Raw genomic sequence first — 19,163 nt, 5'->3', positions numbered from 1 at the left:
GGCCCCTATTATTCAATGGAGCATTGAAAGGTTATGACGGGCCTTCTCGAACAAAGATTTTCCCACGTGAACGGGGGTTGACTTGAGCTGATTAACACGCTGATACTGAGGGTGATAGTTCCCTCTATTTTTATCCTCGCCGACGTCCGTTCCAGTAACAGGGGGGGAGGGGAGGTGCAGGATGGGTGGGGGTGGTGGCGGTCGAAGGGGCACTTCAATATGGCTGTGACAGAACTGAAACCATAGATAGCAGATAGCCTGCCGCTGTGGGGGCTGGCGGTGGTGGAGAACAGCGGACGGCACGATATGAAGAGGTAACCCAGTCCACGTAGCAGATGCATGACGTGGCCCCCGCCTCCCCCTGCCAAATAACACCACAAATGGTGTCTGCATCTGCTGCAGAGGCCGGCCTTTGGTCATGTGATTCATTCCGCACTCATTATGGAAGAGACACCACCCAAAAAAGAAAGAAATAATGAAAAGAATTAGAAGAATTAGAAGAATCTTATCACTGATCACACGACACGCCACACTGCAACACATGCATACACACACACACATGCACGTGCTCTGGATGGTGGCTGGTGAAATGCGGCCTCTGCATTTGACCCATGAACCCATAACATTACATTAACACATAATAATAAATGTGTGATTATTGTTATCGTTACTATTATAATTATTATAGTTATTATCATTCATAATAATAATTATAAAAAAATACACGACTTCCGGTAAACATCTCTATCCAACAGCAGCAACGAGCACGTGACCGCTGTTTAGGAAGACAGTGTGATACTGACCTCTGCTGCTTTGAATGTGTGCTGCGATGAACAATTTGGCAAGAGGAATGACAGAAATGTGTTTCAAACATATGTTTTGAAAACAGGAACCCCGTTACTGCTTGTGATTCAATACCTAATTGTGGCAATCTAGGTTTGATAACTTGTTTAACGGCAACAAATGCCGGCCATAACGAACTATGGAGGTAAAGTGGTAATCCGTACCATTATTTAGTCAAAAAATGTCCCTATTTGATACTTTATCTATCTTTGATACTTTTTTTTAGCCACTTTATAATAAACAGCCGTTCAATGTATTTGTGTTCTGTATCTGCCTCTTTATCTCCTCTATATGCTATTTCAATTGTTGGTGCCAGCATCCACCTGTGGCTTTGATCAGAATCAGAATCAGAAATACTTGAATAATCCTGGGGGGAAATTACTTAAATAAGCTAAAATAAGCTCGATAAGCCAGTGTCGCTAGTTGTGGTTGGTTAACTGTTGATATGGATGAACATTCACAACTGACCAAGACAAAAAAAAAAAAAACAATCAGAAGAAGGCAAACTTTAGAAAAATTAAATTGACAGATGACGAGGTTAACCCCAGAACTTTACAATTTTGAGGGAAATTCAGGGACTTGCTGTCTACTCAACCCAACACAACGATTTCATGTATATTATGCTGCAGGAAAGAAACAAGCTCTCAAGTAATGAAAGCAGTAAAGTAAGACGAGGCAGACAAGGGAGCGTGCTTAAGCCACTGTCTGCAGGACACAGTGCTGGCTTCTTTCCATACACGTAGGATGCCTGCTACAGTTGCACCCGAACAGGGACCTGGGAAGGCAGAAGGGCATAAGTTGGAAGCGGCACTGGAGAAGAACCACTGGCTGCGGTTGCGCATCACCGAAGGCAACTTGCACTGCCAGCTGGAACATGTCATTGCCAGCCTGAGCTCCCGTGATGACGGGGCGCACTTGCGATGGGGGAATGAAGCTCCCGGCCCCTGGTGTTGGGTCTCCCTCTCCTCCGTCTCCTTGGGGGGACCGGATCCCGGATGGATGGATTTCCGGATGGAGATTCGGTGTGTGAATGAGGATATTCACACATATGTGTGGCCTGAAATACTTTATAGGGGGGAAAAAGCATACCGTGAAGGCTGTGGTAAGCCATTGCATGTCGCACTCCCTATTATTCGTTACGGCTTGGCCAGGGTTTAACACTTTAATGAGGGAGGCTGGGGGAGTCTGCTAACGGTCAGTAGGGAAATGTGAGTGTTGCGTGCCAGGTCCCATTGGTTGCCTCCACTGAGGATTTTGGGCTACAGCAGTCTCGGGAGGATACCCTACGCAGGGCCTTTGAGCGGGTAGTTAAAATCGATGGCTTATTGTATGCCCGGGCGCTGCGCTCACTCACCCGTATTTCTCTGTGATTGGGGACAGGTTATATCGAGTGAGCCATGACACTCAGTCAGGAGAGAAAATGAGCCAGTTGTTGGTTCCGAAAAGTGGCCAGGAAATGCCGTTCCAGGCAGCTCACCACACTGCACCGGATAATGGCCAGCTTCTTCTTTTTTCTTTCCCAATAGCCAGCTTCTATTGGCCAGGCATTTGGGAAGATGTGCATAAATGGTGCGGAGCATGTCCCGAGCACCAATTAGCCAATCTTCCTCCTACTGTCGAGGTGTCATTTGAAAGACTCAGTGTGGACCTCATCGAGCCTTTAGACCCCAGTGCTCACGGGTATCATTTTGTGTTCGATTATGTAACATGGTACCTCGAGGTTGTGCCGTTGAGCAGTATTATAGCCAAAACCAGGGACTTTTTCAGGTCATCTCCCATTCCCAGGAAATCCTGACCGACCAGGGCACGTCCTTTATGTCAGGTACACTTGGGGACCTTTATGAGCTGTTAGGGTTCCGCTCAATTCGGAGCAGTGTATACCACCCCCATACCAATGGACTGGTGGAGCAGTTCAATAGAACGTTGACGAACATGGTTTGTAAGTTTGTGCACAATGATAGCTGTAATTGGGATTAATGGTTGGACTCTCTGTTGTTTGCAGTGTGGGAGGTTCCTCAGGCCTCCACAAGATTTTCTTCCTTTAAACTCCTCTTTGGCAGGATGTGCTAGACCTGAAAGAAAACTGTGAGGAAGGGCCTAGCACCAGTAAGAACAAAGTTCAGTATGTCATTGGCTCCAATTTGCTCGAGGGAAATGAGTTGGTGCCGTAGGTTCCAAAAACGGCCGATCCCACCCCATCCCTGTTCAGTAACCATCTCTCATGGGCCAGAGCGCAGTCGTGGCTGTGTTACAGCTAAGCTTCTCTGATGTCTTCTCCCCCCTGCCAGGCTGCACGGCTGTCATACACCATCATGTGGTGAGGACCCCGGGGGTAAAGGTACGTTCATGGCGGTATCGCTTGCCCAAGCACAAATGCAAAATCGTTGGTTGTCATTCTGCGGTGCCCTTTAACTCTCCCAGGGACAGCTGTGGGGCTCTCTAAATAACCGGGTTGGTTTGGAAATACACTGGTAAGATTGAACTTTGCTGAATTGTTACAGGAAGCCAAGGAAAGTGGAAAGACCAGACTCGGGCAGAGTTGGTAAAATTGATCACCGAACTGGGCAAAGCCTTAAGTCCAGTACAGAGAGGCCCCAGAACAGGGCCGCCACAGGTGTCTCCAGCTCCCCCATGGTGGGATGACGAAGGGTGGCTTGTCTTCCTTCATTGTGGGCAAGCTGGGCTTTTTTGCAGAGACTGCCCCCAGCGTCAACCACACCAGCTTCCTTTAAACTACCATGCCCCAAAGGGTAAGTGCAGGGAGAAGTGGAAATGCCACTGTGGTGTGGGGATGGTGTGGTTTGAGCAACCATGCTGCAACTAACCTTTGCTGCATACCTGTTGCTCGTTGGTTGGTCTAATTAGCAGCTCCAAGGGTTCTTATAAGGAATTTCCACTGGTTGGCCCAGGGGAAGTTGCCCCCAGATGGATCTGTGAGCCATTTGTAGTGGCGTCTGGCCCCTCTCCTAACAGCCCAGCATACAGAATGTGGCCAGAAGTCGGGAAGGACCAGAGTGGACGATCCACTGGAATAACCTGAGGCTGGACCTACACCTCCCGGCACAGCCACCATCAGAATAAGATCGTAACAAAGCCACTGCAGAAGTGAGAGGCTATCCCTCCATGCATTCCTTCAGGCCTCAATGGCACCTATTCCAGACCCAGGCTGCAGAGAACTTCCAGTACGAGCCGCCAAAGATGGCAGCCCTGGTTGCGGAACCCCAGGTGGCTGTTGTATCTGACGATACTCAAGGCCCAGTGATGGGGCTGAATCAACAGCAGCCACTTGCCAGCCCACCCCGCAGATCCACAAGGGTGAACTTTGGGGTCAAACCAACCCGGTACCAGGACGAATGAGAACAACTGGTCAGGAGGACAACTGATCAAATTGTGGGGGGTCACAGACTGTGATCGGGGAGATGTTTTGTTTTGCATGTGTTTTTTTTTTTTGGTTGTCATTTTGCATTGCCCTTTAACTCTCCCTACCGCAGCTATGGGGCGACTCTCTAAATAACCGGGTTGATTTGGAAATACACAGGTGTAAGATTGCCAATTAGACTCAAGCTGTGGATTGGACAACACACATTTAGTATAAAGTGCCCCAGGAAACCGAGAGTGGAGGAACCGTAGCACGGCCGACACAGAAGGGGAATCCAGTGTGTGCTTGTGACCCCGAGATTCTCAGGAACCGAGAGTGTCAGTTACTGCAACATAAGAAGAATCCTGAAAACTGGATATATCACCTAATAATTCTCTGTCCTGTCACACCATAAAAAGTAAACAGTATAGAGCTAAAATGTAAACTGTGTAAATCCTGAACAGCGAAAAAAACGCCCAAAAAAAACACAACAAAAAAAATTATAAAAATGAATAAACAAAGAAGTGGACCACAAAAGCATTTTTGACATTGAACACAGGCTTTTCTGTTCACAGTTCTCGCCCTGTGCCCTACAGGCAATAATGACCACATTATGATCCAAACTGGTCCGCCTGAGAAAGCCTACTTTGTCACCAATTGAACTGAGTGGGAGGGTCGCACAGGCCAGCCTTGTATATGCCGCCATAAAAATCATGCCATCATCAGAGTAAACAGAACGGATAACCTGCAGCATAAACTTCTCCTGAGTGAGTCCGACAAGGTAAATGACAGGCCTTTACAAAAGAGATCGGCTCATAACTCCAGAGGTCGGTTCCTCCTATCTTTTGCTGTTGTTGTTATTGTTTGTATGGTTGTTCAAGCCTTTTTTTTAAATGCATATGAATTCGTACCAGAGCTTCAATTTGAGAGCCAGAGTTCCCTTTTTTTTCCTCAGAGGTCATAAACCTGCTTTTTCCAACATACGGTAGCTGCTGTGAGTCTTTCGGAAGGACTGATACTCCCTCATCAGCAGAGCCCCTCTCGACTCCTGAGATCTGCAGAGCGATAGGGCTGGGTCTGAGCCATAACTGTGGTCAAAGGTGGGCTGTCTTACTGCCTCCACACGGGCTGCCTCCATACTGCGCTGCCTGCCTGATGTGGATGCCAGGAGGGATTAGGTGAGCTGAATTCCCCCGATGGGAGATGAGAGGGGGGAAAGCTCCCTCACAAAGAGCAAGTGTGCGGGCGGCTGCCTGTGTAAGCCAAGCCACTTTGCCCCCGCCCCACTCTGGTTTATTAACTCTTAGCGTCTCAAAAGTCCCAGTGGGAATGGGAAACAGGGAAATGTAATTGCAAAGGTAAATAACAAGGAAGTTGATAACTACTACAGTTCATAAATTCCCAGATGGGCGCAGCAATAAGCCAGTGACTGAGCTCAATTCTCGCCAATGGGCTTCTTTTTACGACCCATCCATGACAGCTGTTTTATGCTCTTCCCTTTAAAATTCAAGCAGTCTTCAACAATTTTGCCTCTCAAGAATCAACTTTCCATCCTATTCAACTTTGATTTCTGTTCATTTTGGTGAAGGGCATTTCCAAGGTTACAGCAGTAGTTTGCCCCTTGGTTATCTTCAAAGCATAATCTTTTAGAGATTAGTCAGTCGCTGGTCACACACTGCGATTTCAATGAACCGGGCAACCAAACCTCAAGACACAAGTTTCCTTTGTGAAAGCACAATGGAGAACGGAAAATTAAGCAAGGCAAAAAAAATTAAGCCTACTGTACATGCCTCTGATCCTTGCCAGGGAACATCTATGCATCGCACGGAGGCAGCGAGTTTGCTGTGGAGTCGATGTCGAACAAGAAGTCAGATTTGCCGAGTGATTTTTTTTGAACTTTTCTCTTACAGTAGGAGGAACCGCGCTTATATCTCAAAGTCTCGAAGAGAACACAACTCTCACTGCCCTTACCCGGGGACGTATTTATTTTCCCTCTCCAACTCCTGCCTGTGATTATAAGTTGGGGGTGGGGGGGACAACAACAGTGAATTCACCTCCTTGTTGCTCAGAAGAACCCGATACCTCTCATGTGAGGTAAGACCACCTTTTTTTGGTTTGGGGTAAAAAAAAAAAGCTGAGTGTGTTGCACGTTCCAAATATACGAGTTGTTTTGAAGTACAGCCTTTGAGTGGCGCAAGGATTTCCACGTTGAGTAAGGTGCAGGCGGGGAGCAGGGCGTTGATAATATTCCACGGGCGCCTGGGTAGGGTAGGGTAGGGTGGGGGGGTGGAGAGAAACGACAAGCATCAGCATTATCATATCACATAGGTGATAAAAGAGGGAACGTATAAAAGAATAATGTGAATTAGGGGGAATAACAAACTCCATCAATGCTCTCTCCACACGCACACCTCTGTGGCAGAGAATAAATCGGACAAGGTAAATCCTTTTATTTCTCATTTTCTTTCTCTCCTTTATTTTGATTGTGCTTTAAACAATGGCGGGCTATGAGGGGAAAAGCTCAAGGTTATCTGTTTGTTGTTTTAACCAGAAGAAAACCTGATACTGTGGTCCATAAAACAGCCTCTGGTCTCAGGTACGAGTCTTTTCCGGTAGACTCTACTCTGATCTGATGAAGTGGGGAATTAATTTGTCAATTGAAGAAATGACTGGTCTTCATTGTTTGATTATTTCAAGGATTCGATTTTTGCCTCACGTTAAGCTAAGAATGAGATATTGGCAAAAAAATAAATAAACGGCGGCAGGAAAACCAGGAACCTTTTGGACTGACCTGACAATTATTCACTGATCTTTCCCTCCCTGCCCCTTCCCCTTCACCCACTCTCACTCCTGTTTATCCTTCAATCTCTCACACACACACACACACACACACACACACACACATACACACGCTGCGCTCACTCATTACCTGCAAAACCTAATTTTTTTCATACACTCCTTCCACCCTGACACCCAGAAGCATGTCATGCGGGTGGCTGAAGAGGTTCCTGCTGAGCCTGTCTCGAAGGAAGCCGCTGGAGCCCGAGGGAGAGGAGTCCACCTTCAACCGATGCCTCACCACCCTGGACCTGGTGGCGCTGGGGGTGGGCAGCACCCTGGGAGCCGGGGTCTACGTGCTCTCCGGCGAAGTGGCCAGGGCCACCGCCGGACCGAGCATCATCATCTCCTTCTTCATTGCCGCCTTGGCGTCGATATTTGCCGGGCTGTGCTACGCCGAGTTTGGCTCGCGTGTTCCCAAAACGGGGTCGGCCTACCTGTACAGCTACGTTACCGTTGGCGAGCTGCTAGCTTTCATCACCGGGTGGAACCTGCTGCTCTCTTACGTCATAGGCAAGTCTGATACCAAGAGGATTCTTCTATGTCTTGATCGACACAGTAATTTTTTTTTTTTTTTGTGGTGTTTATTCATTTTCTTTGAATCCATCCATTCTTTTAATATGAACGCGTTGGCTGGGATTGGACTGTGGCCTTAATTTTGAGATACAGAACACATGTTTTCCTTTCTTAAGTAACATGTTATTCTCACCTGGGCCAATTAATGATCAACAGTCAACATGAGACGCTAATGTATCCTGTGACCTTTGACCTGCTGTAAAAGCTTGTTCTCAGTGATGAAAAATGCTCAAAAAAAGTGCCTACATGTGTCATGGCTTGTAAAAAATGAATTGCATGCTGTATTACTGAGCCCTGAACATGGTTCCCAATTATAATACTTGTAAACAGTTGAAAGTTCCAGTGACAGAGCCATCAGATTCACTCTATCATAAACGATGAGTCAGGCCAATTTGTTTATTGAATTCCTTTTCGCATTATCTTCTCAGGGACATCTAGTGTAGCGCGGGCGTGGAGCGGCACTTTCGACGACCTCGTAGGGGGCGTCATGGCCACCTTCTTTGGAAAACACGCTTCCATGGACCTACCTGGCCTGGCGCCCTACCCAGACTTCTTTGCTGCCGCTCTCATCTTGCTACTGGCAGGTAAGGCCCTTGTCAGTGATAAATCAGATGATAGGTTCTCATGTACTAACAAAGCAGTTAAAAACATATACCATGAAGACCTTTATGTCTTGCAACAAAAAAAAAGGCCTCTTGGCGTTTGGAGTGAAGGAGTCAACGACGATCAACAAGATCTTCACAGCGATAAACATGCTGGTGCTGTTGTTTGTGGTCATCTCTGGCTTCATCAAGGGAGACATCGCCAACTGGTACATCAGCGCAGAGACTGTGCTCAACGCAACGGCAGACCTCAAGTAATTTTTTAACAATTACTTGTTTTGTGAGTGGGATTGTTTCAATCCCAACCATACATCAGCTAGAATTAGTAAATTAGATCCGTTACCTTAGATACATTTTTGACACTCTCTTCTCCTCTGCAGAAACCTCACCTCCACAGTCAATCTTACAAGCGAATATGGAGTCGGTGGGTTTTTCCCTTATGGCATCGATGGAACCCTGGCTGGAGCTGCCACCTGCTTCTACGCTTTCGTTGGATTTGATTGTATTGCCACAACAAGTAAGAACATCTCAAGGAAAAATAAGCCCCTCATTTCAAAAAGCAGTTGCAAGCCAAGCCCTTTTATTTTGACAATAATTAAGTTCTTGTAAATCATTGCTTTCTTTGTAGGTGAGGAAGTGAAGAACCCTCAGAAGTCTATTCCTCTTGGCATCGTGGCCTCGCTGCTCATCTGTTTCTTGGCCTACTTTGCTGTGTCCGCTGGCCTCACCCTCATGATGCCTTACTACATGCTCAACGTTCAAAGTCCCCTGCCCGTGGCTTTTGAATACATCGGCTGGGGACCGGCTAAATACGTTGTGGCCGTGGGATCACTGTGTGCCCTATCTACCAGGTGAGCACACAATGTCACATACAGTACTGTATGTTTTTGCTTAAAGTGTTTTTATTGCATTAGGTCTGAAATGAATGTGTGTTTGGCTGTCCAGTCTCTTGGGTTCCATGTTCCCTATGCCCCGTGTTCTGTTTGCCATGGCGAGAGATGGTCTGCTTTTCAAGCCTCTGAGCAATGTCAGTGCCAAGGGAAGTCCCGTCGTGGCCACACTGTCTTCTGGAGTTGTGGCAGGTACAACTGGTACTAGGGAGGATTTCTTTAGATCCCCTGCATCTGTTGCTCTGTGCTGTGGTGTTCCACAAAGATCTGTTTTAGGACCCATTGTGTTTTGTTTGTACATTCTGTGCTACATGAATAGAATGTACTTACCAGCTTACTTATCTCAACCAGCTGCTTAAAATGTGATAGATGTGCTTAGATATATCTTGACTAATTCACCATGTATCCTCTTTGTATTATGTCAAGCTATCATGGCACTGCTGTTTGACCTGAAGGCCCTGGTGGACATGATGTCCGTTGGAACTCTGTTTGCCTACACACTTGTTGCTATATGCATTCTTATACTGAGGTACGTTTAACTCCAATAACACCTTTGAAGACTTTTGTTGTTGTATTGCTTCTTCATTTTTTATATTTTCCACCGGCAAGGTACCAAGAAGGCGAATCTGAAGACACAGAACTGGAAATTCATGAGTCAAACCCAAAACTTGGATGTCTAAAACCTCCATCGTCTCCCACTGCACGCACCTCAAGAACGGTCACTAGCTTGACTGTGTTCTCCAGTACGTGAAACAAATGGAGATACCCAAACATCCGTGGCTAGTTACCATTTTCTTGAGCTCTCTTGCACTCTTGTTCTGCAATCAATCTTTCCCATCATTTCCCCTTTCCAGTTGCGTGCGTGATCGCTCTCAGCGTCCTCCTCACCCAAGCCATCAATGCTCTGTCGCAGAAAGAGGCCTGGAGTTTGGTGTGCGTCTGCATCCTCATTGTGCTTGTGGTGCTCGCCATCTTCTTCATCTGGAGACACCCGCAGAACGCCACCAGGGCGTCTTTCATGGTGAGCCTGAAAGGAATACATCCATGATTGATTATCCAGTGCATGACTAATGATTGAACATTCATTTCCAAACCGACTGTTCTTCTCGACTCAGGTTCCCCTTCTTCCTGCGCTCCCTGTTTTAAGTGTGTTCATCAACGTCTACTTGATGGTCCAGTTAGGAGGAGACACCTGGATACGATATGCCATCTGGATGTTAGTGGGTAAGATATTTGGAAGTTCTGCTTGATTCACTCTTATTATTTTGAGGAAAATACTTCTAATGATCACTCACATTGCGTCACACAGGGTTCCTAATTTATTTTGGCTACGGAAACCGAAACAGCGTTCAAAAGCAGCGTCTCCAGATGAGCAAGATGAAGATTGACACTATAAGCGACAAAATGGACAAAGACGTCCTCAAGGAGGAAAAGTTCTAAAAGTCTTGTTGGAGAGGAGAGATTATAGATTGATGTTACCGAAAGTTCCTACCGTGTGCACCTGCTGTTCAACATGTTTCTCTTGTTGGCGGCACCATGACTGTACTGTGTGGATGAAAGAGGAACGGATATTGTTTAAAAAAATAATAATACTGTGTAAAAAGGGCCTGAGCACTTTTGTACGGACAATTCTAATTTATATTCCAATTAGATCAAAAGTTTACATTTTTGAAATCTAATTAAGGTATACAGTATAATTTGAATAAGTATTACGTACATTGTTTTATGTTTTTAGATATACAGCTGTTGTAGATATACAATGTAGATATAGATTGATTTTCTGTGAAATTAAGACATTATTTTAAAGCTTCAGCTTTGAAAATGTATCTTATTGTTGGTTGTTTTATTGTTCTATATTCAAGATTCAAGATTCAAGAGGTTTATTTGTCACATTCAAATGAAACTATGAAACTTAAGAACTATGAACTTACTTAAGAACTTAACTTATGAAGTTATGAAACATACTGTATCTTCTGTAAATATGAAAAATGCATATCATGGATATAATTAATAAGAAAATCTCCAAAAATGTAAATGAAATTATTTCTCACTGATAAAATTTTAGATATATTTTGTCAATGCATTTTTTCAATAAACAAGTGTTTGTTTTATTAAATTGGCCAGCTTTTTTCATAATTCATTATAACACTGTAGCTTGTTCTCCATGAAGACGTGTCCACTGAAAACAATAGTACCATTTACATGAGATTCAAGATTCAAGATTCAAGATTCAAGATTTTTATTTGTCACATACATATACATACTTCCATACATATATGCAGTGAAATGTAATGCAACGCACCCGGTGATAGCACACAATAAGTCCTAGGAAAAAGTACAAAAAATAAAATAAAATAAAAAGTAGAAAATTCCTTTCTAATAGACTGACTCCTAAAACGTAATACAGTAAGTGGAATACTTATAGAATAAGATAAAAAATATATAGAATAAAATACAATAAAAATAAATTGAAATAAAATGGAATAGGTAGAAGGAATATGCCTATGTATATACAGATATGTGCATTTAAAGTGGCATGTGAATTAAAGTGGCATGTGAATGTGAATAGTGTGAGGTAGTGTTTGGGATAATACAGCACAGTATACAACAGTACGGCGCAGCAATACGGCATCACGAACAACCCTGAACAGTGATACAGTATGCGGTACAGTATGCTACATACAGTACAGTAGGTAGTGGAGCCTAGTGCATGGCTCAGTTAGGACCCCTGGTGAGGTCAGCATTGACAGTTCTAATGGCTTGAGGGAAGAAACTCCGTCTCAGTCTCTCTGTTCTCGCTGCGTGACTGCGGAGGCGCTTGCCTGACCGCAGCAGCTGAAACAGTCCGTTGTTGGGGTGATGAGGATCCTTCATGACGGGCTCTGCTACTACACCTCCTGGTGTATAACTCCTGCAAGGGGGGGAGGGTAGTTCCAGTGGTACGTTCAGCTGAACGCACCACCCTCTGCAGGGCCCGCCTGTCCTGGGCAGTACAGTTCCCAAACCAGGCAGTGATGTTGCCTGTCAGGATGCTCTCCACTGCTCCAGAGTAGAAGGACTTGAGGATCCTCACCGAGACCCGGAATTTCCTCAGCTGCCTGAGGTGGTAGAGACGCTGCCTCGCCTTTCTCACCAGAGTGTCTGTGTGAACAGTCCATGTTAAGTCCTCTGTGATGTGGACTCCCAGATATCTGAAGCTGCTCACCCTGTCGACAGAAGTCCCATTAATCCACAAGGGCGCGTGCGTCCTCGATTGTGATCCACGCCTAAAGTCCACAATCAGCTCCTTGGTTTTGCTGACGTTCAGGTGTAGGCTGTTGTCCTGGCACCAGAGTGACAGGTCAGCCACCTCCTCGCGGTAGGCCTTCTCATCGCAGTCGGTGATCAGGCCCACGACCACGGTGTCGTCAGCAAACTTGATGATGGTGTTGGAGCTGGACCTGGCCACACAGTCATGTGTGTACAGGGAGTACAGTAGGGGGCTGAGGACGCAACCCTGGGGGGATCCTATATTCAGGGTGAGGGAGCTTGACATGTACTTCCCCACCTTGACCACCTGGGGGCGGCCTGTGAGGAAGTCCAGGATCCAGGTGCACAGCGGACCATTCAATCCTAGCTCCATCAACTTGACAGCCAGTCTGGTGGGAACTATGGTGTTGAAAGCTGAACTATAATCAATGAACAGCATTCTCACATAGGCCCCCTTCTGGCCATCCATGTGAGCTTATAAGTTCATAATCAGAGCGTAGCTAGCTATTCGGGAGGCAAGGGATAATGTTATTGACCAAAATTATCTTAAAAAAATAAAGCAAAAATTCAATGTCATTATTCTATTTAAGTATTAATCTTGACCAGAATTTTCTACATTCACATTCAACATTCATCACCAGAGGATAATGACTGGACTGACCGTTACAGTCCAATGAATGCAATGTAACAGGTTTTTTTTCCTTATTCATTATTAATATTACAGTATTATTGGTTTTTGTGGTCATATGATGTGAAACTACAATTATTTAATACATTATTTGTCATGAATCCCCACTGATCTCCAATAATTTATATTTGTTTTCATGTTTCATTTTCATCTGGTCATTTCCTCATGCCATGTCATTGACCTCCATGTCATTTCAGATTCCTTCCCTTCACCTGCTTTCTCCAGCCTCCAGCTCATTCCCTCCTTAGTCCCTCGGTATAAATACCAGTCCACTTCCTTTTGTTCCCTGCCAGATTGTCTCTTGCATTACGCTGAGCGTTCTCCTACTACTACCTGTTCATGTACCTTCTGTCCGAACTTCTGCCTAATTCCCTGGACCCTGATTCTCTGCCTCATCCCTGCCAGATAAGTTTGCCTTCTCTGACTGATCTGATTTTGACCCCTGCCTGTTTTTTGGAATAAATCTTGTGGACTTTGACTTCTTACCTGATTGTTTTTGCATCATGCTTATGGGTTCACATCCGTTCTGAGTCAGTGAGCTTATTATCCACACAATGGAGAGACAGCAGACAGCCCCCATCACACCTCTCTGCCCAATGGACCGAGACAGACCCCTCCCCCGCATCACACCTCTCTCCATCCTGGAGCGAGATGTTATCAATCTTTTCAAAAGGCAGAACCCCTGCAAGGCAGCTGGATCGGACGCTGTCTCCCCATCTACAATGAAGCACTGTGCAGACCAGCTGTCTCCGGTGTTTGCAGACACCTTTAACACCTCACTGGTTGAATGCATGGTACCTGCCTGCTTCCTGTTCCCAAAAAGCTGACGATCACAGGCCTTATTGACTACAGACCAGTCACCCTAACCCTATGGTAAGGAAGACCTTTAAGCGCCTTGTGCTGACCCACCTCAAGGCCATCACCAACCACCTCCTCGACCCATTGCAGTTCGCCTACAGAACAGACAGGTCTGTAGAAGACGCAATCAACATGGGACTCCACTTAATCCTCCAGCACCTAGACTTGGCACAGGTCCACGGCATCTACGTCAGTATCCTGTTTGTGGACTTGAGCTCTGCAGACAACACCATCGCCCAAGCGCTTCTCCAGGACAGAGTATCCCAGCTGAGCGTGCCTGAGCACGCTGACTTCCTGACAGACAGGAAGCAGCACGTGCGGCTGGGCAACTTGTCTCGGAGCCCCGGACCATCAGTACTGGAGCCCCACAAATCTGTATGCTATCTCCTCTATTCTTCTCCCTCGACACCATCAGCTGCACCTCTAGATAACATTCTGTCAAACTCCTGAACTTTGCAGCTGACACAACCCTCATCAATCTCCAATAGTGATGCCATGGTGGGTGGAGAAAATCCCCACCACCATCAAGAAGGCCCAGCAGAGGATATTCTTCCTGCAGCAGCTGAAGAAATTCAACCTGCCGCAGAAAATGATGGTCCAGTTCCACACGGCCATCAAGTTCAAGTTCAAGTTCAAGAGATTATTTGTCACACTGAGTCTCTCCTCAGCTCATCCATCACTGTCTGGTTCACTGCCTCCACTGCCATGGACAACGGCTGATGCTACCTACCTTCTATTCTGGACCTGTACCACTCCAGGACCAGGAAGAAAGCAGGAAATATCATCGCTGATCCTTCCCATCCTGTTCCCAACTCTTTCAAAGACTTCCATCCGGCAAGAGGTTCCAGTCTATCCATAGCAAAACCTTGCGCCACCTGAACAGTGTCTCCCCCTTGGTAGAGGGGCTCACAAACAAGCCCCCTGCCTCTCACTGACTCTGGGACTTCCACCCCTCTCATACACTCATACACTCTCACACACACACACACACACACACACACACACACACACACAGACACACACACACACACACACACACACACACACACACACACACACACACACACACACACACACACACACAATGCACTGATGTTCCTGCACCACCAACAACTCCTACCTCCTGTGTAAAATACACATGTGCAATACCAATGTATATGAATACACACGTGAATCTATATTATATTTATTACCATTATAGTGTAGATGCCCATTAACCATTTCATAGCCTCTAGCCCTCTCATTGCCTCTTAGCCTTACACAGCCTACATAATACACAGTTCTTGATAACTTAGTATGCAGATATTTGTTCATTAATATTTTGTTTAATTCTTTGTTCAATATTTTGTTATTTCTTTGCTTATATCGTGTTGCTTTTTGTATTTCATATTGTCACTTTCCTTGCATTCGCACACATACTTCTGATTATCATTTATTAATAATAATAATCAGCACAGTTGCTCATGTATAATTGAAAATTGTATTTTTTTTTCATTATGATTACATTTTGCATTAAATGCTATTGTTCACTTGTCAAAAAGACAAAAAAACATCTCTAATATGGCAGGTAAAACCTATCGAGGATTTCTCTTCGCATGTCCAGGGGCCGGGCAGCTCACTCCCAGTACAGCAGCTAAACAAACAGCTTCTGCTATTTCAGATGGAGGGGGCCTCTGCCTCTGGGCCCTCATTGGTCCAGAAAAGCTTGAAAGCCTCCATTGAACCAGTCTGGAGGAATTTGGGGTGCTAATGCCACTCTCAGGAGGAGGAATTTTTATAATTCTGTTAAACAGCTGACCACTCACTTTGCAAGGACTGCCTCTCTCTCTCTCTCTCTCTCTCTCTCACACTCTCTCGCCTTCTCCCCCACCTTCCCTCTTCCTTTGGATTCCACACTCGGTCCTTTTGCAAATTGTGTTGAACTACATTAACTAATAATCCACAGGTCGTCCTAGTAATCCACTGGTCAGTCATGCTGCTGGTGAAGTTATTCAAGGCGAAACAAGGACTGGTATTGAGCACACTGCTCATTTGTGCTCTAATCCTGGAGTTGGGTAAGCACCTTTGTTCCTTTGCATTGTGTTTTCTGCAACATGCATTCCTTGAATTACAGTAGAGCATTTCTATAAGCCTAATGTAAGGCAAATATTACTATAGAAGTTGAGATTTTACTTAAATATCTAAATCAAAGGCCATGCTTCACCTAAATTATTGACGTGGCAGAGTAAAATGTATTATTAGAAGAATATTGTGTTGTAATGTCTTGGTGGTCGTGGGTATTGCAATGCAAGTAGGCAACTGCCAATGCACGGAGTATGCCAACAATTCAGAAGCCAAAACATGCAAGGCATTTAGAGGATGGAGCTTAACATAAACCTTTCATGATGTGCTGAAATCATGGATCAGGGATTCTTCTCCACCAGATGAACATTTGCACACAAGTTTGTCATTTCTCCCATCATTTTTGTCTCCATGTGTCCCCTTACTTTGAAAAACTTTTAGACTTCAATAAAAAAAAGTTTAGTTTGACCAAATCAAACAACCACAAACAGAGTGAGGATATAGCATACATTTGCACAACATAACATTTGAATGGACTTAGATTTATTTGTCTTTTATAAACACGTAACATTTGTGTTTCAAAAATGCTGTGGTTCATGTACCTTACTCTCTAGGACTCTGTCAAAAAGAAACCCAAGAGCCTAAATCCACCAAAAGAGGGAAGCCTAAGGCCATCAAACCCAAGATAGGGAAGGTGACAAACAAGGGTCCCAGGGCTGCACCGGCTAAAGCCAAGGTCAAAGCCACGGCGTCACCACGGGGCCAGACGATCCTAACACAGGTAGGACATGTTCATAGTAACAATGTAAAATGATTGTTGATAGATACACTTAGGCCGATAGAAACTTGATGATGGGTTTATGAGCGTGACCTCGAATGTTTTGTGTCGTGTCAGGTTCTGAATAAGGGGAAGTTCCGGAAGGTTGCCGAGACCTTGAACGTGCAGGCTGGAGATACCCTGCAGCTCAGGTGCAAAGGAAAACCTGTGCAGTGGGCCGTTCCTCGCTACCTTGAGGACGACGACGAAGGGAGGCTCAGGTGTGCTAGGGTTGGCTGTGGTTGGTATACAAATATTTATCACACATAATGTATAGTATACATTATGTGTCGATTCACGTTCGAAGTACCATGTTGAACATGAGTCGATGACATCGGCAGGTTTGACACTGAGGTTGTCGTGGTTCCACAGAATAATCCAACATGAGAGATACGGCACTCTAACGTTGGTCAACACTACAGGAGCCGACACAGGGGAGTACACCTGCTACCCAATGTACTGTGAGGACGCCGACTGCAGAAAGGATTATGACAAAGCGGTCAAAGTGTTCATCTTCTTGCCTGGTAAAAACAAGAACACCCATCATTAGGCCTTGTGCTTATGCTACCATATGGTCACCAATTTTCTGTCATCATCAATGTGGCTTTCGACTCCGTTCACCAACTAGACCCTCAGGAGCTGTTTGTCCCCACCTCCGACTACTATGAGGTAATCCAGCTGCGCACCAACTGGCCCACGGTCCTGCCCTGCCAAGTGACGTCGCCAGACGCCAAAGTGACACTGCACCGTGAGTTTCCGCCGATGGAAGTGGCGGTGGACGGGGCAGAGATCTCCTTCAATGTCAAGCGGGGCTTCACCATCCACCGGCCACGGCCGCATCACGCTGGAGCCCTGTACTGCGTTGCCAGCCTGGGCAATCTCAGGCAGAGCTCCACCAAGTACATGCTAATCTATGTCAACTGTGAGTTCTGAGACAGAAGTGTATTTTGCTCATATTTATCCCAATAGAATCATTGACACAGTCTTCTGAGGTTCAGTCCTGTGTTTGGGGTTGACCAGAAACTGGTCATACACACTTATGTATGGCGATATGATGGCTTTTTTCACTAGACCCCAGTGCTGCTCCTGCACCCGTGATCCAGGCCTCAACCGGCTCAGTGACCGTGGGTGAGAACCTGCAGGTCAGCTGCACTGTGATGGGGGAGCAGGATGTGGGCATAGACTTCACTTGGGAGTATCCCGGGCAGCAGGTCAGACACTCAGCCAACACCAACACAAACTACCGTTTTATGACTGACTTTTTGATTTCCTCTGTGAATGGAGTATACTGTACCCGTGTTTGTTGCTTCTCCAGATTGGCAGGCCTTTGTACACTCAGGAGAGTGTGAGGCCCATGGCTGGCAGCGGGGCCAGGCAGCAGTCCCAGTCGGTTCTGCTGGTGGATGAGGTGAGGGAGGTGGACCAAGGAGCGTACACCTGTACGGCTCAGAACCTGCAGGGATCCAAATCGGTGTCCATCCCTGTTAAAGTGGTCGCCAAAGCCAAACCAAGGAAACCATGACCAATTCAGTCCTGGATTGGATGACACAAACAAACAGAGAGCGAGAGAGCGAGAGACAGAACTGTATATTAAAGCATATCGTAGCACACTGCTCTGGCTACTTATCAGTTATTTAGACCGCATTTGGGCTTGGGCGTGGCACGTCGGCTCTATAGCGCCCCCGAATTCCTTTTAGCCTTTGAATGCATTTTGACGCCTTTGCTATACTCGAAAACTCATGAAACTTGGCGCACGCATCAGAACCTGTGAACATTGTGAGAATATCCAGCGAATGGGCTCGGCGTGGTCAGCGGGCTCCATGGTGCCCCCTTGTGCCTGGCAGGACTAAGTCGGGATACAGGTACGCCGATATTCACAAAATTTGGCGTCTACAGTGCTCTCATCCTTTCGAACATATTCCACATCGGCTTTCATTAGCTCCACCCAACCGGAGCTTGGCCATTTTAAATTTTTGTGCATTTCTCATGTATTTTATGCAATCTTTCATGAGGTCTTTCAAACAGGTTAATCAGATCTACTCCAAACATGCACAGCCTATATAAAGGTCCTCAACAATGAAAAGTTGTTAAAAGTTTGAGTTTTCATCAACCGATGTTGGCGTGGCGAGCGTCTAATTTCCATGTGTCCTTCACCACGAAACAGGAAGTGGTTTGTAACTCGACTGTACACTGTCAAATCTGCCCCATATTTCAAATGTTTCATCAGAGTCCCGGGCCTGAAGATGTTTCCATGCAAATATTGAGTTATTGTCATAACTGCCCTCTACTGGCAGGGAGTGGTTTATAACTCGACTGTACATGGTCAAATCTTCCCCAAACGTCACGGTTTGCTAAGAGTCCCGACCTGAAGACATTTGCTGTA

General features: G+C 45.8%; 2 protein-coding genes across 2 annotated transcripts; both read left to right on the top strand.

Moving 5' to 3' along the window:
• Positions 1-6,229: 6,229 nt before the first annotated feature.
• Positions 6,230-10,547, top strand: LOC307236294 (cationic amino acid transporter 2; the record flags this gene model as incomplete). The annotated part of the gene is made up of 12 exons (XM_080008664.1): positions 6,230-6,295; positions 7,182-7,552; positions 8,044-8,199; positions 8,306-8,471; positions 8,598-8,734; positions 8,846-9,068; positions 9,163-9,299; positions 9,534-9,636; positions 9,717-9,850; positions 9,962-10,128; positions 10,223-10,331; positions 10,417-10,547. Exons 2-12 carry the CDS (start codon positions 7,183-7,185, stop codon positions 10,545-10,547), a joined length of 1,833 nt encoding a protein of 610 aa, XP_079864790.1. The 5' UTR covers positions 6,230-6,295; position 7,182.
• A 3,367-nt stretch (positions 10,548-13,914) lies between these two features.
• On the top strand, positions 13,915-18,302 carry LOC307235927 (platelet-derived growth factor receptor-like protein; the record flags this gene model as incomplete). The annotated part of the gene is made up of 8 exons (XM_080008186.1): positions 13,915-14,256; positions 14,462-14,588; positions 16,578-16,744; positions 16,859-17,001; positions 17,153-17,304; positions 17,409-17,702; positions 17,852-17,991; positions 18,096-18,302. The coding sequence occupies 8 exons, from the start codon at positions 13,915-13,917 to the stop codon at positions 18,300-18,302; spliced, it is 1,572 nt and encodes a 523-aa protein (XP_079864312.1).
• Between the last annotated feature and the right edge of the window lie 861 nt (positions 18,303-19,163).

The sequence above is a fragment of the Zeus faber genome (genome assembly GCF_960531495.2).
Source record: "Zeus faber genome assembly, chromosome: 10".
In the NCBI taxonomy this organism is placed as follows: domain Eukaryota; kingdom Metazoa; phylum Chordata; class Actinopteri; order Zeiformes; family Zeidae; genus Zeus; species Zeus faber.
Note: the sequence above shows the minus strand (reverse complement) of the source record. Positions and strands in the feature narration are given on the sequence as shown.